General features: G+C 39.3%; 1 protein-coding gene across 1 annotated transcript in view; it reads left to right on the top strand.

Annotated features, from left to right (window-relative positions):
- Positions 1–7256: 7256 nt before the first annotated feature.
- The window catches only part of LOC127646473 (alpha-1-syntrophin-like), a 51678-nt gene continuing 31434 nt past the window's right edge, over positions 7257–27500 (top strand). Inside the window, exons 1-2 of the mRNA XM_052130168.1 lie at positions 7257–7629; positions 24259–24444. Of these exons, the coding sequence (XP_051986128.1) occupies positions 7338–7629; positions 24259–24444 (478 nt within the window). The 5' untranslated portion in view covers positions 7257–7337. The remainder of the gene's footprint in view (positions 7630–24258; positions 24445–27500) is intronic.

The raw sequence follows: 27500 nt of genomic DNA, 5'->3' as shown, positions 1-27500 counted from the left end.
AGGTGATTTAGTACTATAGGTACTCTCACTAGAAGTGGCCGTTAGATATTCATCTGTCCACAGTTAGACACACTGTCTATAAATGGAGATGATTTAGTACTATAGGTACTCTCACTAGAAGTGGCCGTTAGATATTCATCTGTCCACAGTTAGACAAACTGTCTATAAATGGAGATGATTTAGTACTATAGGTACTCTCACTAGAAGTGGCTGTTAGATATTCATCTGTCCACAGTTAGACAAACTGTCTATAAATGGAGGTGATTTAGTACTATAGGTACTCTCACTAGAAGTGGCCGTTAGATATTCATCTGTCCACAGTTAGACAAACTGTCTATAAATGGAGGTGATTTAGTACTATAGGTACTCTCACTAGAAGTGGCCGTTAGATATTCATCTGTCCACAGTTAGACAAACTGTCTATAAATGGAGATGATTTAGTACTATAGGTACTCTCACTAGAAGTGGCTGTTAGATATTCATCTGTCCACAGTTAGACAAACTGTCTATAAATGGAGATTATTTAGTACTATAGGTACTCTCACGAGAAGTGGCCGTTAGATATTCATCTGTCCACAGTTAGACAAACTGTCTATAAATGGAGATGATTTAGTACTATAGGTACTCTCACTAGAAGTGGCCGTTAGATATTCATCTGTCCACAGTTAGACAAACTGTCTATAAATGGAGGTGATTTAGTACTATAGGTACTCTCACTAGAAGTGGCCGTTAGATATTCATCTGTCCACAGTTAGACAAACTGTCTATAAATGGAGATGATTTAGTACTATAGGTACTCTCTCTAGAAGTGGCCGTTAGATATTCATCTGTCCACAGTTAGACAAACTGTCTATAAATGGAGATGATTTAGTACTATAGGTACTCTCACTAGAAGTGGCTGTTAGATATTCATCTGTCCACAGTTAGACAAACTGTCTATAAATGGAGATTATTTAGTACTATAGGTACTCTCACTAGAAGTGGCCGTTAGATATTCATCTGTCCACAGTTAGACAAACTGTCTATAAATGGAGATGATTTAGTACTATAGGTACTCTCACTAGAAGTGGCCATTAGATATTCATCTGTCCACAGTTAGACAAACTGTCTATAAATGGAGATGATTTAGTACTATAGGTACTCTCACTAGAAGTGGCTGTCCAGCCACGATGACTCAAAGGGAACACCACAGAATGCTCAGTGAGGTAAACAAGAGTGACACCATAGAGTGACAGATAAAGACTATGAAGGTATCATTAGAACTGGTTAACATCTCTGTTCATGAGTCTACCATATGTAAAACATTAAACAGGCATGGTATCCATGGCAGCAAGCCGAGCCGATACTAAATATAACCTGCAGATCACTGATTGGTCAGAAAGAATCGTCACTACCAGCATCACTGGATTTTTGACACGGGACATCAACCCACTAGTATTAAAGTTAGCAACAGCGATAGCGGTATCATTTGTTCCTAACACGAAAAAGTATTTCAGGAAGTGTCTCAGCTATTGACCGCACACAGCTACCACCACACCTACCAACAGGGTAGGGAAAAGTACAAAAACTTAAGTGGCTACAGAACCATCAAGGAAAAGTGGAAGTGGTTCGACCAAATGGACGCTATCTAGGCTGGCGAGCAATGGGAGGGCGAGTGCCCTGGATTCGGCCACGGCGTTGTTGGAGTCCACGATGGAGGATGGGACGTTTTGTTACATTAACTCTATACTCTGCTTGAAAGCTTCACTTTATTGAGTTGAGCAGATACTGGAAAGCTTCTAAAACAACCAGACCAATTTAAATGTTACACTTGTGTAAAATCAGCATTCAACAACTGCTTTATGCAGCACAATGAGCTAGCAGCTAACAGCTAGCGCTCGTGTTATTGTTTATGGTCAGTAATGTTTGTGTTGTGCTTAAGATTATGTCACGGCAGTAGAGGCGGCGCAACTTTGACGATCAGCCTATAATCCCGCCCACGTTGAGGCGGCACTAAACTGCAGTGGAAGAGCAAGATCAGAAAAGTAAAGCGAGTCGGCTCGAGTCGAAACGTAATGTGTCGTGGAAAAGTGTCATGAGGTTGAATTGTTTGGGAAGAACATGCAGCACTACGTATGACTTATAAAGGGCACGCATACCAACATAAAAAACATCCTCCCAACGGTGAAGTAAAGATATGAAAGATTATAATTGTTTGTGTGTTGTTAGCTTAAGCACATTGTGTTTGTCTCTACTTGTGAATTTAATGAAGAAAACAGAAATCCAGCTTGTTCCAAAGGGTTCACATACTTTTTCTTTCTACTGTTTTTTGAAAATAGAAACAAAATGTTCAGTGCTTCATAAACTCTACTGTTTTGACCTACTAATAAGGCCAATGGAGTATTAAATGAAGTCTAAACTGTCTTTGGGATACATTATAATAGGACATCCTGAAACACAGATGAATAAACAGTTTGTAGCAGTCTTTGTTGCTCACAGAGCATAATTCATGCACACAGATGTAGGTCAATGAAAGATATAATGTCTGGTTAATTATGTGAAAAGACAAAGAATCTGGAATTCAAATGTTTTCACATGTCAATAGACTCTTTGGAGACTTTCTTTGTTAATAAACTCCAATGGTTTCACATTCTGGTGTCAGCGCAAACATGCAATTCTTGAACATCATTAGCAATAGTCTGAAAAATGTCAACAACCCGCCTGGGTACGTTTACACAAACAACGATGTACTAAAAATGGAAAAGTTTTTCCTTTGCGATTTCCTTTGAGAAAAGTTTCGCGTACAGACGACAATATTGTCAAAACGATCCCCGTTCATGCGGATCCGCAAAAATGACTAAAAACGCTGTATTATGCATGCCAGGCCAGTAGTTGGCGATGTCACTATGTAAAGTAACACTTCGCGCCTGCGCAAATTAGCATTCTTCCACAGAGCGGTGAATCCAAACAATGAAGATGGCGAAAGCATCGAGCAATTTTGTCTGGACGGACGACGAGTTTGCTATATTACTACAAGTGACCCTGGAATATAGTTCTCGAAGTTCATGCCTATAGACTGAACACGTAACACGTGTGCGCATGACGTCGTCATTTTCACAAATTTGCGTGTTTGTATGTTTACACGGAGACGATAACGGCATCATTTTCAAAAAAGTACACTTTGACGTTTTCAGGCCCCAAAACGCCGTTGTCGTGTAAACGAAAAGCCAAAACGCATTAAAATCTTTCCGTTTTTAGTTGAAAACGTTGTCGTAGAAACGGCCCATAAAATAGGACTACTTTACATAAGTGGAGCATATTGCATTGGTACCATGTCCAAAAAATATGCTAAAACCATTGCACTTTTGATATTTTTGTTAGTGTAAGTACTTTTTTTAAAATTACGTTTTTAGTTAATTTGTTCTGTAGGACAAATTATTTCCTGTATGACAAAATGAACATAAAGCCAGTTATTTCCTAATATTCAGTGTTAGGTGTAATCTGATTACAAATAAATTACTCTATTCTACTAATCTAACTACATTTAGTTAAAAGGTATTGTAACAAATTACATTTTAAATACATGTAATCCGATAACAGTTACTGATTTTCAATCAAGTTAATTATTTTGAAGTACGTAACTTGGGTTACACATTTTAAAAATAATATTATTGTATATTATTAACATATTATTATGTTAATAGTCACTAATGAGTCATTCAAAGGGAGAAACACGTGGAGTCTATGACCTGCATGTGACAATGAAGAAGGTAAAATTTTGACATTATTTTGAATCCGTTAAGCGGAAAAACCAAAAAATGTTAAGTGTTTTAGAAAGTATCATAAGAGTAAAGTAAATTGTAGTGTGATAATATTAATCGTTAAGATTAAGAGTAGTGTAATCTGATTACAATTTAGAGAAGTAATTAGTCATTTGTAATGTGATTATGTTACTCGTTAAGATTAAGAGTAGAGTAATCTGATTACAATTTAGAGAAGTAATTAGTCATTTGTAATGTGATAATGTTACTCGTTAAGATTAAGAGTAGTGTAATCTGATTACAATTTAGAGAAGTATTTAGTCATTTGTAATGTGATAATGTTACTCGTTAAGATTAAGAGTAGTGTAATCTGATTACAATTTAGAGAAGTAATTAGTAATTTGTAATGTGATAACGTTACTCGTTAAGATTAAGAGTAGAGTAATCTGATTACAATTTAGAGAAGTAATTAGTCATTTGTAATGTGATAATGTTACTCGTTAAGATTAAGAGTAGTGTAATCTGCTTACGATTTAGAGAAGTAATTAGTCATTTGTAATGTGATAATGTTACTCGTTAAGATTAAGAGTAGTGTAATCTGATTACAATTTAGAGAAGTAATTAGTCATTTGTAATGTGATTATGTTACTCGTTAAGATTAAGAGTAGTGTAATCTGATTACAATTTAGAGAAGTAATTAGTCATTTGTAATGTGATAATGTTACTCATTAAGATTAAGAGTAGTGTAATCTGATTACAATTTAGAGAAGTATTTAGTCATTTGTAATGTGATAACATTACTCGTTAAGATTAAGAGTAGAGTAATCTGATTACAATTTAGAGAAGTAATTAGTCATTTGTAATGTGATAACATTACTCGTTAAGATTAAGAGTAGAGTAATCTGATTACAATTTAGAGAAGTAATTAGTCATTTGTAATGTGATAATGTTACTCGTTAAGATTAAGAGTAGTGTAATCTGCTTACGATTTAGAGAAGTAATTAGTCATTTGTAATGTGATAATGTTACTCGTTAAGATTAAGAGTAGTGTAATCTGATTACGATTTAGAGAAGTAATTAGTCATTTGTAATGTGATAATGTTACTCGTTAAGATTAAGAGTAGAGTAATCTGATTACAATTTAGAGAAGTAATTAGTCATTTGTAATGTGATAATGTTACTCGTTAAGATTAAGAGTAGTGTAATCTGATTACAATTTAGAGAAGTAATTAGTCATTTGTAATGTGATACGTTACTCGTTAAGATTAAGAGTAGAGTAATCTGATTACAATTTAGAGAAGTAATTAGTAATTTGTAATGTGATAACGTTACTCGTTAAGATTAAGAGTAGAGTAATCTGATTACAATTTAGAGAAGTAATTAGTCATTTGTAATGTGATAACGTTACTCGTTAAGATTAAGAGTAGAGTAATCTGATTACAATTTAGAGAAGTAATTAGTAATTTGTAATGTGATAACGTTACTCTTTAAGATTAAGAGTAGAGTAATCTGATTACAATTTAGAGAAGTAATTAGTCATTTGTAATGTGATAACGTTATTAAGAGTAGTGTAATCTGATTACAATTTAGAGAAGTAATTAGTAATTTGTAGTGGATTACTTTTTTTATTAATTTACCCAACACTGCTAATGTCATTGTTAAACTAAGCTTCAGGTCCAACATGACCATACAGGAAGTCGGCATGTTGTTTCGGAGAGTTCCAGTATCCTAGGATTGGCTAGGAATAAGAGATTTTTACATCGGCTCCATTGTGTTTATCTTTCCTTGTGGCATAACTGGAAGTGTTTTGCATCTGAACTTGGATTTCCCACGCTGAAACCAAGAAGTAATCACGTTCGCATAATCAGTGACGAGCGTGATTTTTTTCCTCTAACATTACATTTTTTTTCCACTGATGGTTAGGATTAGGTTGGGGGTTTGGGTTAGGGGTTCAGTTAATAAAATATGCATTCGTCTTCACTGTTTTACAGCCTGTTTAGCGGAAAACAACTTGCTTTTGGCACCCATTTGTGTACATTTCACTCGAAAAATTTATCTCATGCCAAATGACACTTTTCGCTTTGGCCACTGGGGGCAGTGTTTCAAATTTCGGCAAGCACAGACCGATTTTAGATAAAGAAAATTCGACCTAGTGTTTCTGATTTCACTGTGCGATCAGTCTGGCAGGTCTTCCATTTGCTGCATTTATTTGATGAGATGGTAATATTCGTGGTGTTTCGAAGTTACCACAGTTTATTCAGGAAACTGATATATGTACAACACATATACACGGGCGGCCAAAAGTTTGTAATAATGTACAGGTTTTGCAATCTGAAAAAACCATCACTCCAACACCTTATCCTTGAGTAATCATGCTAAATTGATAATTTAGTTCTAGGAAATCACTTGCCATTATATCAAACAGTTTAAATCTATTTGGTTTGTTAAATAAAGCTGAACATTGTCTTTGTGTTTGTTTTTGACTTGTCACAGTATGCAATAGACTGGCATGTTTTAAGGTCAATATTAGGTAAAAAATGGCAAAATAGAAACTGCTTTCTCTAGAAACTCATCAGTCAATCATTGTTTTGAGGAATGAAGGTGATACAATGCTTGAAATTGCCAAAAAACTGCAGATTTCATACAGAGGTGTAACTACAGTCTTCAAAGACAAAGAACAACTGTCTCTAACAAGGACAGAAAGAGATGTGGAAGACCAGATGTGCAACTAAACAAGAGGATAAGTAGGCCTACATCAGAGTCTCTAGTTTGAGAAATAGACCCCTCACATGTCCTCTGCTGACAGCTTCATTGAATTCTACCCACTAAACACCAGTTTCATGTACAACAGTAAAGAGAAGACTCAGGAGGACTTATGGGAAGAATTGCAAAGAAAAAGCCACTTTTGAAACACAAACACAAAAAGAAAAGGTTTGAGTGGGCAAAGAAACACAGACATTGGACAACAGATAATTGGAAAAGAGTGTTACGGATCTTAACCCTTTTGTGGGATCAGCTAGACTGTAAGGTGCGTGAGAAGTGCCCGACAAGACAGACACATCTATGGCAAGTGCTACAGGAAGTGTGGGGTGAAAGGTCACCTGAGTATCTGGACAAACTGACCACTAGAATGCCAAAGATCTGCAAAGCTGTGAGATCTCTGGTCCTGACCATACACTGTGATCAGTTGAATGCCACTTTGGTGAATAAAAGTACCAATTTCTTTCCATAAGAGCAAAATCTGTACATTATTCCAAACTTTTGGGCGCCACTGTAAAATGCATGTTCATGTATGGTTTTCACTGGTAGTATATAAAAGTGACATACTTATATGCAACATATATTTTTAAAGATATATTAACTATAATTGTATAGATATGTGTACAAAATGGTACCATGCTATTTGTACCTGCCACTGTCTTATTGTGTATGCCATGGCATTATATTTGCACAACAATCATGTCAGTAAAGTACTGAGAGAGAGAGAGAGAGAGAGAGAGAGAGAGAGCTTTGGTTTGGGTTGGAGGGGGTTAGTGAAGTTAGTGTCTGTGTTCGGGACTGCAGCAGCTCCGCTGGTATTCCAGGAATGTGTTGATCATGGCGGCCGCTGTGAAGCCCGTGAAGAGCGGACTGCTGGAGCTCCGTGTTACCGTCGATCACTGGATCCGTGTGCTCGCGACTCTAAGCGAAGACTCGTTCACCGTGAGCCCCGGAGAAAGCGCCGATGAGTCCGTCAAACCCTCCTTCCCCGCCGCCGCCGCCGTCGGGGCGGTTAACGGGGATCCGGCCAATCTCAGCGCCTCCCCGGTGCCGGACACCATCACGAACGTCAAGAGAACAGTCCGGGTCACCAAACAAGAAGTCGGAGGGCTTGGCATAAGTATTAAAGGTATAAGAGCACATTTTCTTTCCATTTTAACTTTGTAATAAACTTTTTTGGTTTCCTAAAGTGTCTATATTTACTTTGAAACACAACAGACGAACGGTACATGACAAAACAATTATGCTAACGTGTCCAAAAACATGCTAGTACCATTTACTTGGTACCATTCAGTACTTCTAAGAATACCATGGTATAACCATGGCACATGTCCAAAGTAACCAATGGCAGCACCAGCATACTTTTTTCCAAGTGATACAAAAAATGTACCCTCACACTTTAAAACAACATGATAGTACCATGTTTTGGAAGTGTACCATGCTAGTAATATGAGGATACTTTTTTTTACAAGTAAAAATACCATCACTGTACCATAGCACCATAGAGTTGCCTACTTTAAGGGGATCCTTTGGTTCTCTTACTGTATATAGGTGGAGAATAACTTCTGAATAAATTATGTAAGAAATCATAAATATTAATCATAACATTATGTTGAGAATGTACAGTATATTTGTCATACATTCCTAGTTCATTATATGATCAAAAAGTAGCCTCCTGAAAAGTGCCATGTGTTTTTTTGGACACATGATCATTGTACCGTGTGACCGCCACAGTACTTGGTGGGTATTCAAGTAGAGGTAGGCTGATATATCGGTTTTACCGATTTATCATGCCGATAGTAGCCTTTTGGAACGGTCGGTTATCGGCAAAATTCTCTACCGATGTGTTGTTTTTTATTCCTCGTCATTGAACCTCATCTTGTGGAATATATATACTTATAGTGTATATACTGTATACAAATACTCTTCATCTGGTGAGTACTGTATATAGACTATAAAAAGCTTAATTTGTTAATTACATTACAACATATAGAGCATTGCCATGTAGCCAAGTCCCCGGTTTGTGCTTGTTTATAGTTAAAAGTCCTGCGTTATGCACCAAGTCTTAATTTATCTGGCAATTATTGGGACTTTGGCTGCACACTAAACTGCTTTTTGGGATTGTATTAATTTTGGACGCTTGTAGCCTCAATGTCTCTGCCCGTCCTAGTGAGAAAAGACTAAGAAATGTTTCATCATTCTATAAATCAATTTAAAAAAAAATAAAAAATCCACCATTTGAAAAACTGTAATTTCAAGTTCTCTTTTTCAAAGACCTGTAGGATCTTACAACTCATGGTGCGTTCACATACAACGCGAATGGGCGTTCGAGGTGTGATTACATACAAAGTTAATGCAAAGAGGCGAATTCGCGGCATGCGAAAAATGTCAACTCGCGCGAACACGCGAATGAAGCGAAGTGAAAACGCGAAATCGTTTCATTCGCGTGTTCGTGTGAGTTGAAATTTTTGCATGACGCGTTGTCGCGAAAGCATTGTCGTGAAAGCCTATCAGCATTGAGATTGTCCGGACGTCACTGATGTACTGATGTAGTAGCAGAAGAAATCAGGAAAAATGGATGAGAAAATGGTTGTAGCGGTGTGTGGAGACCCAGAATTTTATGACACAACGTCAACATATATGGGACTTGCACAACAGATACAGAGCAGCAATCGTTGTGATATCGGCCATGGTTGATGGCGGAAAGATAAGTTGTCGTAGAAGCCCCTCCTCCTGTCCTTTTTCGGAAGAGAAGGGCGAATACTCGCGGGTTCGCGTTACTCGCACGAGCAATGCGAGACAAATTTTTTTTCGCGTTGTATGTGAACACACCATTATAGTTTGACCATAAGAACTCTAGAAACACTTATCTGATGAATATGTTAATAATATGTGTTTTATAGTCTCCGATCCTTCAAAATAATCGAGGATAGAGGTCGACAGATTGTGGATTTTGCCGATACCAATTACTAAGGTGATGGAAAAGGCTGATAACCATTCAGTCGTGCGATAGTTAAGAAACTCATAGCCTTTCCTCGCAGTAATAAATAATATAAAAAACTATCGGCACTGAATCATCGGTAAAACCGATATATCGGTCTGCATCTCTTTAAAATGGTCCTTAAGTTCATACATCTATCTTTTTATCTGCTGTACATGAAGTCTGGAGCCTTTGTAGGTGTTCTCAAAGAACTGTCAAATGAAGTGTCAACGTCATAGTTCTCTGACGTCATATTTTATTTTGATAATGAGATGCAAAGCAGAATAATGGGATTCCAAAAAAACCGGACTATCTTAAAGTCTCAAATGAAGATGTCCTCCTGTGTTGGTTTGATATTATATGTGTCTGGGGAGATTTACTGGTTAGTGAATCATGCAATATGTGTGTGTTCTGGGGGGAGGGCGTTTTGCACCCCATTGCCAACAGCTGACCAGAGAATTACCCATCATGCTCAGCTTGTCACTGGCTTAAGATGAAAGCTGTGGAACGAGAGCAGAGGAGAGTATGGTGCTGTTTATTTTAGGATATGAGGGAGAGAGAGAGACGACCTTGCCTTAAGTCCGAAGTGCAGTTGTATATTTAGTCTATATTTACTGTGGCAAAAGTCTTTGGGTCTGTCGCTCTTTTACTTGTAGGCACCCTTAGTAAAAAGCAACAAAACTTTTCAACACCTAACTTGAGGTCCACTAGAATGGACTGTTTCATTACCAAATGTGTACTGGTATATTTACGCTGTTTATTGGCTACCCAGTTGGATGTAGAAGTTAGCACGCCTGGTTTAATCCACATTTTGGCCTCAAACCATCATTGAATTGATTACCGATATTTAGTGGTGTTGTTAAGTCAAGTATCACCATTTCTTTTGCTCATTTCTGGCTTTAGTTATTTGAACGATTGGATTTCGTCCTGCACCATTCGTGATGATTCCATTCCATTGGATGGGAGCCGTATCTAGAGACCAGAAAATCATAGATACTTAGGGGGCAGAACTTTTGATTTGGGCCAATGCACTTGTAAAAATCTCATTTATGTAACTATATGAACAAGACATTAGCGTGTCTTAGTGTACCATTAGCCAACCATTTTCTTTTTATTGCATGTATACATAATGTTTATGTCAATGATGGACCTATTCCTTTCCTGTAAGGAGAAAATGAACCTTCAGACATGTTGCTGTTGATGAACTTTAATACCAGGGATTATTGTAGGTCTCCTGGAAATGTTGTACATCCATGTTTTTGGTAAATACAACACAGTGGGATGTCTTTGCAGACGAATGATGCAATAGTGGAAGATTGTCGCATTTTCAGCATTAGCTTGTTTGTGCAGGACGTTCTGGCAGGGACTGCGGTGAGAAATGATTGATAACGTGCTGAAGCTTCAGCGAAGAGCCCATAGGTTGCCAACAGTATCTGGCAGGAGCAGACCACCCACCCACATGGGCATCGCATGTGTGCCTTAACAAGTCAAAAGGTCACTAGCATGGAGGGTAAAGCCACTGAAACAGATTAGGGGCAATTAAGCAAGACCACTTCTGGTACAAACTGGTCATAATGCCACCCATTAACATGGTCACATGGTCTGGTATGGTATGGATTCAGGGTCCACATTTTACAGTAGCATAACAACATTGTACCAAATATATTTAGCACACAAAAGTGAACAAACATGTCCATGTCCTGAATTTGATGAAATTAATTCAAATCAAACAGTCTTGTCTGTAGTTTGAGCGTTAGGTTTCTAAATACTGTAGAGAGAGTTGGATTGGATGCACGGCCTTTGACGGCAACAACAATTGATATGGAAGTGTTTTCTCCATTGTATGAAGTATTGTTTTCACCCGTCGTTTGCAACCCAATGAGCACAAATCTGCGACCCATTTTGGGGTCACACGACCCCACCAATTGAGAACCACTGCTCTACAGGGATCCATGTATCAATGTTTTATACCCTTGAATTTCTAGATGCGTGCCTAAAGCATAAGATGTTGGTTAATGGAGAAAAATAACTTTGGGTGAAACTAGACTCACTGTGACTAAACAACATGAATATAATGCCAATATTAGTTATTTATGTGCAGTGCAAGTCATGGTTTAAAATGTTTAAATTAAGTAAGAGTTAAGGTCCAGTGTTTAACATATATATATATTTATATTTATATATAAACTGAACTTTTTGAAAACGCACTCCGAAGTGGATACATTTGAAAATGCCGTTTTCACGCTGAAGTGTCGACTTTTAAAACGGACGCTTTGGAAAATGATGACGCAGTTTTAGTCATGTGATCTTTCCAACCAAAACAATCAAGATGGCGGCCGGTGTTACAGCGGCGCTGTTGTGCCTGAAACTCACTTTGATAGCGTTGTTAAAAAATAAATGTCACTTTGTACAACTTTCACATTGCGTTCCTTCGAAGGCGAAGGGAAGTTTACTCGGAATTGGTTTCGCGAGGTGTGATTACATACTAAGTCAATGCAGAGACACGAATTTGTGGCGGGCGGCGCGAATGAAGCAAATGGCTCGAAGTGAAAACGCTAAATCGCTTCATTCGTGTCTTCGCTTGAGTTGAAATTTTTCGAAATATCCGAATGACGCGTTGTTGCCAAAGCCAATCAGCATTGACATTGTCCGGATGTCACTGATGTACTGACGTAGTAGCAGAAGAAATCAGGAAAAATGGATGAGAAAATGGTTGTAGCGGTGTGTGGGCACCCGGAATTGTATGACACAACGAAAACGTATCTGGGACTTGCACAACAGATACAGAGCAGCAATCGTTGTGATATCGGCCATGGTTGATGGCGGAAAGATACGTTGTCGTAGAAGCCCCTCCTCCTGTCCTTTTTCGGAAGAGAAGGGCGAATACTCGCGGGTTCGCGTTACTCGCGCGAGCAATGCGAGACAAATTTATTTTATTCTATTCTCTCTCCATTTTGGCCTTCTGTCCACACTGAGATGGCGTTTTTGTCCGTGAAAACTGAACTTTTGTGGATACATTTGAAAATGCCGTTTTTGCGCTGTAGTGTGGACTGTTAAAACGGACGCTTAGGAAAGCGATGACGCATTTTTAGTCATGTGATCTTTCCAACCAAAACAATCAAGATGGCGGCCTGTGTTATAGCGGCGCTGTTGTGCCTGAAACTCACTTTGATAGCTTTGTTAAAAAATAAATGTTACTTTGTACAACCTTCACATTGCGATCATTCAAAGGCGAAGGGAAGTTTACTCGGAATTGGTGTCCGGTGACGGAACACAAGGACAATTGCGTTTCAGACCATACATGCAGCGGGGATTTCCCGCATGCGCAGTGACGCAACGTAAGCGTTTTCAAACGTTTCAGTGTGGACGAGCAACTTTTGGAAAACGTTTGAAAATGTTAGTGTGGATGGAGAGTGTTTTAAAACAAAAACACTGTTTTCAAATGTATCCGGATTAATGTAGACGTAGCCTATGTATTTCATTTCAAGAGTGTAGTCCATCAATAGGCAAAGGTGATGCAAGCAGAGATTAATGAGTTGCATTGCAGTTCAACCGGCAGGTCATTTTGGTGAGGTTCGGTGGGGTCCATCCTAAGTCCAAGGTTCAGGCACATTACAGTATTGCCCATAAATCAAATCAAAGAGAGCAAATCATGTGGGCAACAGATGAGTATTGATTTTGGTGTTGTGTATTCACTAATAAGGCCCCTACTTTTGGTCTGTCTATTTTTATTGAGATTTTGTGTGAAAAACTAAAGAAATAGTGTCTCGGACTATAACACGACAATAACAAAAATAAAGTTGCAAGCAACAATTACGGGGCCAAGCCCTAAAACCATACCCTAATAACAATGGAAAGAGCTCCAGCACAACAGTCATAACGTTTATTCCAGCTGATGCGGGTATCGAACCGGGGTTCACCCAGTCCTTTGAACTGAAGCCCAGAGCTCTAACCATCGTTGATCACCATTTCTGATCAAATATTTACAGCTTCATTTTTTCTTATTTGAAGCAGGAATTATGTAAATAATGTACAGTCTGCATTGTAGTAAGCACAATATGAAGACTCAAGAGACCAACAGAAGTAAATATTTTAAAACAGCTCTTTCCTGGACTCAAACTCACAAGCTTTTGACCTGTATTTTAATGCGTTAACCTCATTTTTTACCATTTTTATAATAATGTTGGTCGCTGTCCTTTTCTGCATATCGCGGCTCCGTTTTGTGGTCCGTTCTGCATAATGCGGCGACTCATTTTAGCTTATCGCGGCCCATTCGGCATATCGCGCGGCCGACCCACTGGCCCTTTCGGTTAAAATAAAGGTTATTTAGAACTGAATATTTTTAAGGCATTATTTGAAGATGTTTAATGACATATGTGCCAACAGAGAAATATTTGACTGATTATAAATGATAATGAAGGTCTGGTTGACCCGATTATCTTACAGCAGTTGTAAAACTTTCCAAAATAAACAGTGAGATTTTATATACAAAAACACAACAACACAATCACATAATTTCAGATGTGAGCATTACTAATCATTTGATAATTTAATAAATGTTAGCCTATAGTCTATATTTCACCCAGAGGGGCACTTCAGCCCATGTGGGCAAAGGGGCAGTTGCTTGGGCCACTGTAGATACCCCCTGTGTGCATGTTTGGAACCAAGTATATGGTTCCTACAGAGAAATTTTATGTCGGAGCGGGATTTGAGCAGACGCTTTTTTACTGGTGAGCTTGAGCGGTACTTGAGCGGACCGTCTGCTTGGGCCGTGAGCGGCTGAGCGGAGGGCACGTGCATGGAGTGGGTTATTGAACAGAGTTTCACACCATTCCGCTTCGCTCATACGCTCTGGTCTCCATGTAAACTCATTGTGGCAATGACACAACGTCAAAGCATCGCAGAGATCATCCTAAGTTACTATATGGTGTCATTTTGAATAGTTGTGTGACAGGGCGGAGGGCGGGGCCGGGTCGTGATTCTACACACCCAACCCCTAATCAGGCTAATCAAGCCTCCGAGAGGGATATAGGCCAACTGCGGTCAGTGGTGCGACAGAGAGAGAGCGTTTACGGGCAGCTCGGCCTTTATCCCTCTCGGAGGCTTGATTAGCCTGATAAGGGGCCGGGTGTGTAGAATCAGCAACCGGTCTCGCCTGGTGGAAATTTACTCAGCATGAGCCAAGAAATCACAGGAAGAATAAAAATGTTTTAGACTACACAGTTCAAGTTATTTTGAAACGTAAGTGCAACTTTAAGCTGTTGGTGGCACTTGAGAGTTTGAGATAGAGGCACTAATTTTGGCACCATGAAAGTTTATATTGTCCCTAATCATTGTGCCAAATTTTACAACATTTTACCATAGATTCCCAGCCAGATAACATATAATAAGAACACTAGAAATAACAATTGGTGCCTATGCGTAGTCAATGCTTGACCTCTATATATTACATAAAAAGTAGGGCTGGGATGACGTCGACGCAAAAAATACGTAGACGCAAAATATGCGCGTCGATTGTCAGACCCAAAACAAAGATGGCGGCGCCGGCGAATAGTAGCAACACGAGTGGCTCCTCAGACTATCAGAAGTGCAAGGCGGCATGCACTCGTTCCTCTAAAGTATGGGAATTCTTTAATTTAAAAGGAAACAATTCCGTGATATGTCATCTTTGCAAAATGGAGATGGCCTTCCATTCTAGCACCACGGCAATGCACCAGCACCTGAAGAGGCGCCACCCGGGAGCAGATGACAGAGCACCGTAAGTTTTTTACGGTGCTCCCCACTTTGCACTCGATGTTGGAGTAGGCTATAATACGTTGTCGACACCTAAAGTTTTCGCTTATAGCTATTAATAATGCGCTGATAGCTATGAATGTCGTGAAAAATACATAGAGGACACTGACAACGCACTGACAGACAGGACCAAGCAGGTAACATTTAATAAAGTCTCAACTTTCAAATTTGGTCATTCAAAGAAAATTAAACCATAAATCGGCCAACTATTTTGTGGCTCTTTAATGTGTCGTGACAGATTGCCTCAGTTAAAGCTGCTCGTGAACCGATCATCTTTTCCTTGGTTAATTTATAGCATCAAATAGGCTAAACATGAATGTAGCCTACATCAGAAGGACTGTTGTTTTAACCGCGGAAAGACGTCAGTACAGTAGCCTACAACCCATTATTCAAATTCAAATCCACCGACGTTAATCTTCTCTCTCCTGACTACTTTGTCAGACAAAAATGGCGTATTATGATTGATTGATCAGATCGCCAGTCAATCAAACTCCCGGCGAATGTTTTTTTTTTTACATTTTATACACCCCCACCCCCGATGAAACCGGTATTACCGGTGTTGTCACAAGTCGATTAATCGAATCGAAATCGAATCGGACTGAAAAAAAAAAATTAATCGTTAGATTAATCGATGCATCGAAAAAATAAATCGCTAGATTAATCGTTTAAAAAATAATCGTTTATCCCAGCCCTAATAAAAAGACATTGGTTATTGTTGTTATTGTTGATTGCCCCAAGTGTACCACACACCACAACTGTGTAGTAATTGACCTTTAAACATATTTGTCTTGTCCAGAAAGAATCTGTCTCTACTCTTGCACGGCCTCCTTCCTCTTTATGGCCATTATAAGTTTCTGCCAGAACACTCTAGTATCTTCTCCTTGTTTGGGCCACTGGAGATAAGTCCATTTATTCACCAGCTTCTGCATTCTGTAATATGGGGAAAGGTGGTGGGTGGGAATTTCCTCAAGGAAAACTAGAACCAAAACGTCTTTCTGTTCATCAAAAAGTCTGAAACTGGCCACTTGAATCTCATGTGAACACCAAACACTCCTCAGATAGTTGTGTGTGATCAGGCAAACGGTTTTGCGGCTATTATATATTCCATCTACGATGTTGTCGATAATGGCCTTGCCTGGCTGGAAGTCTCTGTGATGAAGACACAGTCTCAAACCCTGTTGAACCTCCAGTTTTGGTACAAGTTCCTCCAGGACCCAGGGCTCATCTTGAACATTGTAGGAAATGAAGGCGTCATATTGGAACCCAAGTTGATTCCTGGTTCGTTTCCTCTTTCTGTTATTGAGAAACGCCAAGAAGAGATAATATGCGTACACCAATTGCCATTTTAGGAAGTGGTAGATAAATGAAACGATGAGAGTGAGAATGGTGATAGAAAAGCTAACGATGAAGGAGATGAAGTCATAATTTACATTGCAGGATTTGGTGTTAATGGCTACCAGGTTTACACCACTTAAAGAAAGTGGATAGCGACATTTGTACCTATTCAGGTAAATGACCTGAGTGTTATTGTTCTTAACTGCCCAATCGATGAACCAAGCATTACTACAGTCACAAATGAATCTGTTATTTTGCAAATCAAGGATTTTCAGACGAGGAAGGGACTGAATCAGAGTTTGGTTTATCAACTCTAACTCGTTACCTTTTGCTCTTAGGGTATTTAAACTGGAGAGATTTGCTTCAATTAAGAAGTCCAATGACTGAAGGTGAACTCTACCAAGTGTAAGTCTATTTAGTCCTTTAATTGGAAAGAAAAGCCTGGATGTCAAGGCGTTTTTGTCAGCAAAATTATTACTTGACAAATCCAAGTACTGAAGATTGGGAGTGTGACTAAATGTGTTGAAATGCAAATAATTTATATTAAGGTTACCTGCATATAGCACTTGTAAATTCGTCAGACCTTTCAAAAGGTTTGAGGGTATGTGCTTTAAGCCTTCACGTTGGTTGAAAAGGCGCAGAATTTTCAATTCACTTAACAAGACAAATGGTGGATTGTCTAGTTCTTCATGACTCTCATATTTTAAGTAATTGCAACTCAAATCCAAACCCTGTAGCCTAGTTATACCAACAAAGATGTTTGGGTTTCTTAGTGTTGTTTCTGAGATTTTGACTGATGCAAGTAGGAGCTCGGATAAATGTATCATTCCTGCAAAAGCAGATGGCTGAATCTCTACTATTGGATTATCTGCGAGATATAAGATCTCGAGAGAGTGTAATGCTTTAAATGAATCTTTTTTGACTGAACTTAACTTATTGCCATTCAAGTTTAAGTACCTTAGATTTGGGGGACCATAGGTAAATGCATCACTTATCGTTATCAGGCTATTACTGTCCAAAATGAGCTCATCTAGATTAGCTAAATCCTTAAATAGGCATGCGGTGATTGTCCGAATTCTGTTCTTATACAAAAACAGTTGTCTTAATTGTGTCAGATTTGCAAAATCAGAGCATTTGAGATTTGCAATATTGTTTAGGTGAAGGTCGAGCAACTGTAATTTCGGGAGGACCTGAAGGGTATTGTTGAGTTGCGTCAAAAGGTTGTTTTGTAGGCGCAACACTGTCAAGTTGTTAAGATTTTCGAATGTCGATGTATACATTTCTGATACTCCGTTGCTTCTCAGATGTAACTCATTCAGTAATTCACATGGTCTAAACATATGATCCGTTAGAACTGAAAGATTGTTGTCCATGAAGTGTAGACCCCTCAGTCCAGGGGAACATGCCCCCTGTAAAAGCGTCTCTACTCTGAACTCCTTCATATCACTTATGTTGATCCAGGTAACAGAGGTGAAACTATGCATTATATTATCCAGTTGTTTATCTGAAATATGATTGCAACTGATGTTGAGTGTCTTTACAGCGTTTAGGAATGCCTTGTCTGAAATAACCCAATCCAGAGTACACTTCTGGAAACAGTATGACAAGTCCAAGTACTCAAGACATGGAAAGATGTTTTCTGTTATCTTGAACATTGACAAGGGATTCAACGATAGATCCAACTTTTTCAAAGTAGAAAGTGCAGATGGGACGTTGCTTGAGTTGAAAACTGTGAAGCTGTTGTTTCCCAAGTATAGTTCCTCCAGATATGGTATTGTAAGGATAGGCTGGAGTCTGGAAATGTGATTTAACTTGTTATTTGTAAGGTTTACAACCCTCAAATTTGAAAGAGACGCAAAAGACAGATGTTCAATCGTTTCAAGGTAGTTCGAGTCAAGCCTTAAACGAGACAGGTTTACAAGGCCGCTGAGCAGTTTTGTGGACACACTTTTTATCTTGTTGTTGGACAGGTTGAGTTCTTCCAAGTTTGGCAAGCCACTCAACGCACTGCCGGGTATTTCAGATATCTGATTGTGAGACATGTTTAAGTTGATCAGATTGGGAAGTCTGATGAAATCGGCCTCAGAAATCTGCGAGATGGAATTGAAGGATATATCCAAAATGATTGTGTTGAGGGGTAACGGTGAAGGGATTTGCCTGTAGCCCATCTTGTAGCACAGCACCTTAAGATTGTCAGAATATTCAAAAGAGAAAGGGATTGTGCAGTTATTTAATGAATATTCTTCAGTCGGGGTGATAAGGACAATGCAGTACAATGCAAGAATAAATGCAGAAAGTTTGTGACGTGTGTAGAATCTCATTTTGACGATTTCCACCTTCATTTGGTGCCTGAAATGAAAGGACTTGAGAAGGGAGACCACATATGAGCAATTGGTGAAGACTTCCCAATTTCTCAGTCATGATGCGCCATCTCAAACAGCATCTCTGTTCTTCCCTGGAAGACAAAATTGTCATTGTTGAAATGGCCAGAGTAGTTCACACTTGCTAAATTGCACAAACTATGATAGCCTGCCCAATACAGCAACACTGACTCAACCAATGGTGTGAGTTTTGGGGTGGGACTATCTGTTTGTTTCGATTAAAACACTTCTACAGTTCCATTTGGTGGCACTAATGGTGCAGGAATTACACAATTCAGCTGTCAAGAACGTTTTTATACACTGCTGGGCTACTTCTCTTTTCTTTCTCTATAGAAATACTCTCATGTTCCGCATCTCCCTTGTCTTTAAAAACAACTGCTTGAAACTGGGTTTGTGGGCATCAAACTCCAGTATATGTTGAGTATGAAAAATGTCCAATGTCCCAGATAAGTTCAGATACAGTTTAGTCTTAAAGAAAGGGTGTGTGTAGTGTAGCATCTTGTATGTTGGTGCTATATACTAATATGTCTACCTACAACTAGGGATGCACCGATCCGATACCTGGATCAGTATTGGCTCCGCTACTTTTAGACGGATCAGGTATCGGTCTGACGAGCCCGATCCAAATCCGATACTGTGTGTTAGTCATGTTCGTTACTGTCAAGCTCAAAAAATGACATAAAAGAACCATAAAAAGGCCATTTAAGTAGTGCATATGACTCGTGCATTTTATTCAAAGACGCTTGAAGACGTGTGATAGCTCTGTGAATAACAAAAGACTGTTTTATAAGTAAATATATATAATGCACGCGCAGCTCCAGTGCCTCAGTGAATGGCGCTGCTCTGTTTACACACACTCACAGCTAATTTTGCATTGTGCTAATTGTGCAATATTTGAGCGCTACTCACGAACAACATCTCAGATGTAGATGCTCAATACTTCAGTTCACTTATAATATGCATTTAGAACGGCACCGGAGGAGCATTTGACCAGAATATGAATAAGAAGTGAATTAAACTACTGTGAACTAGCCCACAAACAGACACATACAGGACGTCCTGGAGAGTTCAGAATGTCAAAATAAAAGCGTGAGGGTTTAAAAGTTAAAAGTGCACGATTGAGATATATTACTATATATTACTATTAAAATATATTATTATCTGTTTACAAATTATAATAATATTTAAGTTGAATAGGTTCCAGAAAATAACTGTGTGAATGAAAAGTGAGCTGATATCTTACAACTAAATTAACAAAAAAAGAGATCTGAATCTTTTAAAGTCCAGATACAAGTTGAGAAAATTTTGCAAAAAAATTAATAATAATAAAATAAATTGGCTTCTTTTCTACCGATGACTTATACTGGAATTACTGTTAATTTTGCTGCTCCATTATCAAGTATACTAGTTAATAATAAAGTGTTTCTTAATAAGAGATACATTGATATTGAAATAATGTGTCGTTAGAGGTTTGTGTTTCTTTACATATTAATGAGTAACCCCAATTAGTTCCACACAATAATTTAAAGATATTCTAAACTGATTATGCAAAAAAAAAAAAACGACATCACTGATATCGGATCGGTATCGGCCGATACTGAGAATTCCGATATCGGAATCGGAAGAGAAAAAGTGGTATCGGTGCATCCCATCCCTACAACCACTTTTCTCATCTTCTGACTATTTCCAAATGTGCCCATCAATATCAGAATTAAAAGTTAATTTAATCAAATAAAACGTCTATTTTGAAAATGTCTCCTTACTTAGAAATAATGACATCGTTATCAGAGTCATATGTAAAAATTGTAAATGTTTATTTCTTAAATGTTATGTGCATTAGTATTAAAGGAACATTAAAGGAAATCAGACCACTAATGTTCTGGCTTTTTTATTCACAGTATTCAGAGTGACTTCGACATCACAAATGACGAGTTTTTCAATGAAAAGAGTTACTAATGCACATAACTGGTAATCAGAAGGTCGCTGGTTCGATCCCCACAGGCACCACCATTGTGTCCTTGAGCAAGACACTTAACTCCAGGTTGCTCCGGGGGGATTGTCCCTGTAATAAGTGCTCTGTATAATACATTGGTACTCAGAAGGTTGCTGGTTTGATCCCCACAGCCACCACCGTTGTGTCCTTGAGCAAGACACTTAACTCCAGGTTGCTCCGGGGGGATTGTCCCTGTAATAAGTGCTCTGTATAATACATTGGTACTCAGAAGGTTGCTGGTTTGATCCCCACAGTCACCACGTTGTCCTTGAGCAAGACACTTAACTCCAGGTTGCTCCGGGGGGATTGTCCCTTTAATAAGTGCTCTGTATAATACATTGGTACTCAGAAGGTTGCTGGTTTGATCCCCACAGTCACCACCGTTGTGTCCTTGAGTAAGGCACTTAACTCCAGGTTGCTCCGGGGGGATTGTCCCTGTAATAAGTGCTCTGTAAGTCGCTTTGGATAAAAGCATCTGCCAAATACATAAATGTAAATGAGTCACTACGCCACCATGAGGACCTAGTGCACATTGGGAATTGGGCATTCCATATTTGGGAGAAAAGGGGAGAAAAGCCAAAAAAATATTTATTTTAATTTGAATATAATATTATATTCCACATTCTCAGATAACAATTATCTTCTGCAGTATAGCTGCTAAAGAAAATGTTCGTTGTTTTAATGGAGTATTAGATATTTCTATTGGAAAACAAGCCAAAACAAAATTAAATCAAAAACATTATTTTGTTGCAGTATACAACTCTCTCTTCTTAACAGAGCTGCGTATTGCCACTTGTCTTTACGATAAGAAACACACAGTCACACATATATTATGAATCAATATGTCACGAGCCATCACGTTATAATCTAGCTGCAGCAAGCTCGTGCTCGGGGGATGAGCATCCCCATGACAGAGTGTGCATCAGCCAGGTGCAGTTTCAATCTCTCCCCCTTCGATCGTATTTCTTCTGGAGTGGTGGAGGCGTAGTGGGCTAAAGCACATAACTGGTAATCAGAAGGTTGCTGGTTCGACCGCCACAGCCACCACCATTGGAGCAAGGCACTTAACTCCAGGTTGCTCAGGGGGGATTGTCCCTGTAATAAGTGCACTGTAAGTCGCTTTGGATAAAAGCGTCTGCCAAATGCATAAATGTAAATTTCTTCAATATGAAATTATTCTTCAAACAATATGAAATATTTGCTTCTGTAATGTATCAATTGCTAAAGCTAGGCCTAACATAGCTTCATGTAAGTGCGGAAATGTTTGTCTGATGAATATACTAATGTTAGTAAGTTAGTGGCAAGATCAGAACTAGTTATCAATGTTTTGAATAAATATGTTAATCTCTGCCACTTGTTTGTCCATATTAGTGGCTGTGTCCAACAAAGTAGAGGTTCGGGTCCATATTTTATACGGTCAGCCGTGTCCGGGCCAGGTCCCATTCTTGTACTACGGATCTCAGGTCTGTTTAACATCTGCAGTAACGTGACGACTTTACCAATTGACGATTGGCTCTTTTATTTAGAAGGCGGACTTATTCTGCCATATCAGTGTTTGAGAGATGACGTAAACCGAAGTGCATTATGGGCATCGGCGCGATTTTTGAGATATTTGTATATCTAAACTCTATGGTCAGACACGTCTCAGAGAGCACAGATGACAGCAAATTAATGATGCTAACGTCAGCGGCCGTGGCACTGAACGAGCAATCGTTGGTATAGTTCAAAAGGGCAAACGGTGGAAATTATCGTATTATGCGAGATATAGAAAAACTGCAAAGCTGCAAAGTCGTGTTTGTCATCCGCCACCGTGACAGCAATTGGACTTTTGAAGCTGAAATAATGAGTGGATTATACATGCTCTTTCATCAGCAAGAGAGGAACAACATGGATGCTATTATGCCATCTTTCTTGGCAAGGAGGATGGATCGTATGCGTCATGGTAAGGTACAAAAGAGAGGGCTACTAATGATACACAAAGTATGAGATCAATCAAAAAGTGCTTGAGATGACCAGCAGGGATTATGCTTAAAATTGAAGGACATAACTCCAATAAAACACAGGCTGCTAATATGCTAAATTAATTATTTTAACATCAAAAATGATGTCCGTTTGTTCATCGTTGTCAGCACACAACTTAAAAAAAAAAACAAGTAGTTAAACAGCAGGGGTGTTTTGTCCGAGGAGGTAAGAGTACTTCCTCAAAAAATTGGGAAGAGAAAATTAAGGGTACAAAAATATAACCAAACGGATATTGCAAAAAATGAAACCAAATAGTGTAAAAACCACAATAAATATCTATATTCACATAACAAATTACTTCTCAAAGCTCAAATGGACAAATGACTTTTTTCAGTATTATCAGATCATTACTAGCAAGTTATACCTCTTAAAAAATGGTTGTGTTTTGGAACATGGTAGCTGGTTTCAAGCAAGTCCAAAATGGTTATTTGCTGGTCGAACCAGCTACCATGTTTCAAAAACCAATGTTGATAGCTGGTCCAAGATGGTCTACCAGCTAGAAACCAGCTACCATATTTCAAAAACCCATTCTGATAGCTGGTCCAAGATGGTCTACCAGCTAGAAACCAGCTACCATGTTTCAAAAACCAATGCTGATAGCTGGTCCAAGATGGTCTACCAGCTAGAAACCAGCTACCATATTTCAAAAACCCATTCTGATAGCTGGTCCAAGATGGTCTACCAGCTAGAAACCAGCTACCATATTTCAAAAACCCATTCTGATAGCTGGTCCAAGATGGTCTACCAGCTAGAAACCAGCTACCATGTTTCAAAAACCAATGCTGATAGCTGGTCCAAGATGGTCTACCAGCTAGAAACCAGCTACCATGTTTCAAAAACCAATGCTGATAGCTGGTCCAAGATGGTCTACCAGCTAGAAACCAGCTACCATGTTTCAAAAACCAATGCTGATAGCTTGTCCTAGATGGTCTACCAGCTAAAAACCAGCTACCTTGTTTCAAAAACCAATGCTGATAGCTGGTCCAAGATGGTCGACCAGCTAGAAAGCAGCTACCATGTTTCAAAAACCAATGCTGATAGCTTGTCCTAGATGGTCTACCAGCTAAAAACCAGCTACCTTGTTTCAAAAACCAATGCTGATAGCTGGTCCAAGATGGTCTACCAGCTAGAAAGCAGCTACCATGTTTCAAAACACAGCCATCAGCATGGATAAAACTGGATTTTCCAGTTTTATAATTTCATTCAATTTTTTATCATATAATTTACCACATTTATGCAAATTACGTTTTACAGGTGGTAAGGAGAATAATATGCCCATCCTCATCTCTAAGATCTTCAAAGGACTTTCAGCTGACCAGACGGAAGCTCTTTACGTGGGCGATGCAATTTTGTCAGTGAATGGAAACGACCTCAGAGACGCTACGCACGATGAGGCCGTTCAAGCCTTGAAGAAAACGGGCAAAGAGGTCATTCTGGAAGGTAAGCATCAACAGGTACGATCATGTGTAGTTTGGCTTAAAGGGTATGTTTATTGACTTTACGGCCATCTATATGCTAAAATTAGGGGCCTTTAAGTTGCAGCTTTCCCTTCACAATGCCATCCTGAAAAGACCAGCTTAGACTTGAATCATCCATCAATGTATTCATCAGTTAACTTGATGTAGATCATAAAGTATTACAATTAAATAGGGCACAGGTAACCTTTTAAATGAGTCACCATTTCTAATCGTTCAGTTTGCGCAGTTACACCAGTTACATGCACTCACCTGCAAACTCATCAACATCACTTTGTAAAAAGTACAAAACTTTTGTAACGTTTGTGTGTATGGTGACTAGATCCACAACTTAGTTTGATCTGCCACCTGCCACATCGACACGTCCTGTGTATGTGTGACACCTGTGCTTTGTCCTACCTGCAACTGGCTTCAGTAAATGTTATATCACCCCCTTATGGTCTCCCAACACTATTACGCCAGACTACATTAACCTCTTACATTAAACCTCAAGGCATTTTCAAGGATTTCATGCTTAAATGGCATATCCAAAAGTAAGACCTTATAACTTATAGACCTTAAAAAATAGCAAAGAGGGTCACTTGCATGGTATCAGTTTTTAGAAAAGCTTTCAAAATTAAGTTATTATTCATGTTTGACATTATACCTTTTAGACAGTATGGAAAATCGTCAAATTAACTTTGGTGTTGTTCAACACGTCAACTATACCAGGGAAAAAAAACATTTTGTTGATAGGACAATGCTATCCAAAATTATAGCATTTGGAACCAAGGTGGAGGATTTTTTATTTATTTATCAAAGTGTCCTAAAACCTCTCCAAGCTGGTTTTATTGAACAATAAAACAGAATAGCTGTACCATCAGCATTCATAATTACGACTTATAATGATAAACACCAATTAGCTTCAGTAATGTTTTTTAATTGCATCCCTTAACTGGGAAATTCTGCAGAAATCCAGACTTTCCTTGAAAATCCCAAAATGTTCTTTGCTGTGGCATTTGCGTGTTTCCTCTCGTGAAAAGATAATTCCGACATGACTTGCAGGCATCATAACTTTAGACGTCTCTGATACTTCTTTCTCATTTATCACCCTGCAAGTGTATCATACATCTTTGAAACAGAGCAAGAGAGTGAGGGGGAGACAAAGAGGGTAAGAGAGCTAGAGGAGAATTATCTGTGAACAGAAAGGTTTGGGATCATGAAAATTCCTGTCATCCACCACACACACACATACACACACACACAAAATGACACACAGACAGTCAGAGCAGCTAATATTATTGTAGTCAGCCCAGGGATTGTACTCCTATCTGCTTGGTGAGTTATATGTGAGTCTGTAACTGAGTCTATGGCCACATCCACACATTTCCTGAAGTGCTTCGAGAGGCTCGTCATGAGGCAGATTAAGACCCAGCTGCCCCCCTCACTAGACCCACTGCAGTTTGCGTATCGTTCAAACCGTTCAACGGACGATGCCATCACCACAACCCTCCATCTGGCCCTCACCCACCTAGACAATAAGGACTCATACGTTGGAATGCTGTTCATAGATTTCAGCTCAGCATTCAACACAATCATTCCCCAGCACCTGATTGGAAAGCTGAACCTGCTGGGCCTGGACACCTCCCTCTGCAACTGGATCCTGGACTTCCTGACTGGGAGACCTCAGTCAGTCCGGATCGGGAACAGCATCTCCACCACCACCACACTGAGCACTGGGGTGTGTGCTCAGTCCACTGCTGTTCACTCTGCTGACTCACGACTGTGCAGGAATGCACAGCTCGAATCACATCGTCAAGTTCGCCGATGACACGACCGTGGTGGGTCTCATCAGCAAGAACGACGAGTCAGCATACAGAGAGGAGGTGCAGCGGCTGACGAACTGGTGTAGAGCCAACAACCTGTCCCTGAATGTCGACAAAACAAAAGAGATGGTTGTTGACTTTAGGAGAGCACAAGGTGAACACACTCCGCTGAACATCGACGGCTCCTCTGTGGAGATCGCCAAGAGCACCAAATTCCTTGGTGTTCACCTGGTGGAGAACCTCACCTGGTCCCTCAACACCAGCTCTATCACCAAGAAAGCCCAGCAGCGTCTCTACTTTCTTCGAAGGCTGAGGAAAGCACATCTCCCAACCCCCATCCTCACTACATTCTATAGAGGGACTATTGAGAGCATCCTGAGCAGCTGCATCACTGCCTGGTTTGGGACTTGCACCGTTCGGACCGCAAAGCCCTGCAGAGGATAGTGAGGACAGCTGAGAAGATCATTGGGGTCTCTCTTCCCTCCATCAAAGACATTTACAAAAACACTGTATCCATAAAGCAACCAGCATTGTGGACTGACCCCACACACCCCTCACACAAACTCTTTACCCTCCTCCCGCCTGGCAAGAGGTACCGAAGCATTCGGGCCCTCACGGCCAGACTGTGTAACAGCTTCTTCCCCAAGCCATCAGACTTCTCAATACTCAGAGACTGGTTTGACACACACGTGTCCTGAGTTGCACTTTAATAACTGTCACTTTATAACTGTCTGCTACCTCAATAACTGCTATGTGCATAGAACATTATCTCATAGTATGTTATGTTTACATTTTAGAAACTGTCATCTTTTTGCACTACTGAGTACTGGTCGGCGCTGCACTGTCTATTGTCCTGTTCATTGTCAGTAATTTGTTGTACTGTCCTTGTACTTTTTGCACATGTTTGCACGTGCACTTTATATAGGTATATATAGGTAGTTTATATAGGTATTTTATTTCGTTGTGTAGTCTCATGTGGTCCTATGTTGGTCCTTTGTTGTTTTTATGTAGCACCATGGTCCTGGAGGAACGTTGTCTCGTTTTGCTGTGTACTGTACTAACTGTATATGGTTGAAACGACAATAAAAACCACTTGACTTGACTTGATTTACTCACCCTCTTGCCATCCCAGATGTGTATGACTTTCTTTCTTCTGCTGAACACAAATGAATGTTCTAGAGGTCCCAAATTTGCTATGGGGACTATTCATAACCAC

This window comes from Xyrauchen texanus, chromosome 7 (assembly GCF_025860055.1).
Source record: "Xyrauchen texanus isolate HMW12.3.18 chromosome 7, RBS_HiC_50CHRs, whole genome shotgun sequence".
Lineage (NCBI taxonomy): Eukaryota > Metazoa > Chordata > Actinopteri > Cypriniformes > Catostomidae > Xyrauchen > Xyrauchen texanus.
The sequence above is the reverse complement of the archived record's forward strand: the minus strand, read 5'-3'. Positions and strand labels throughout refer to the sequence as shown.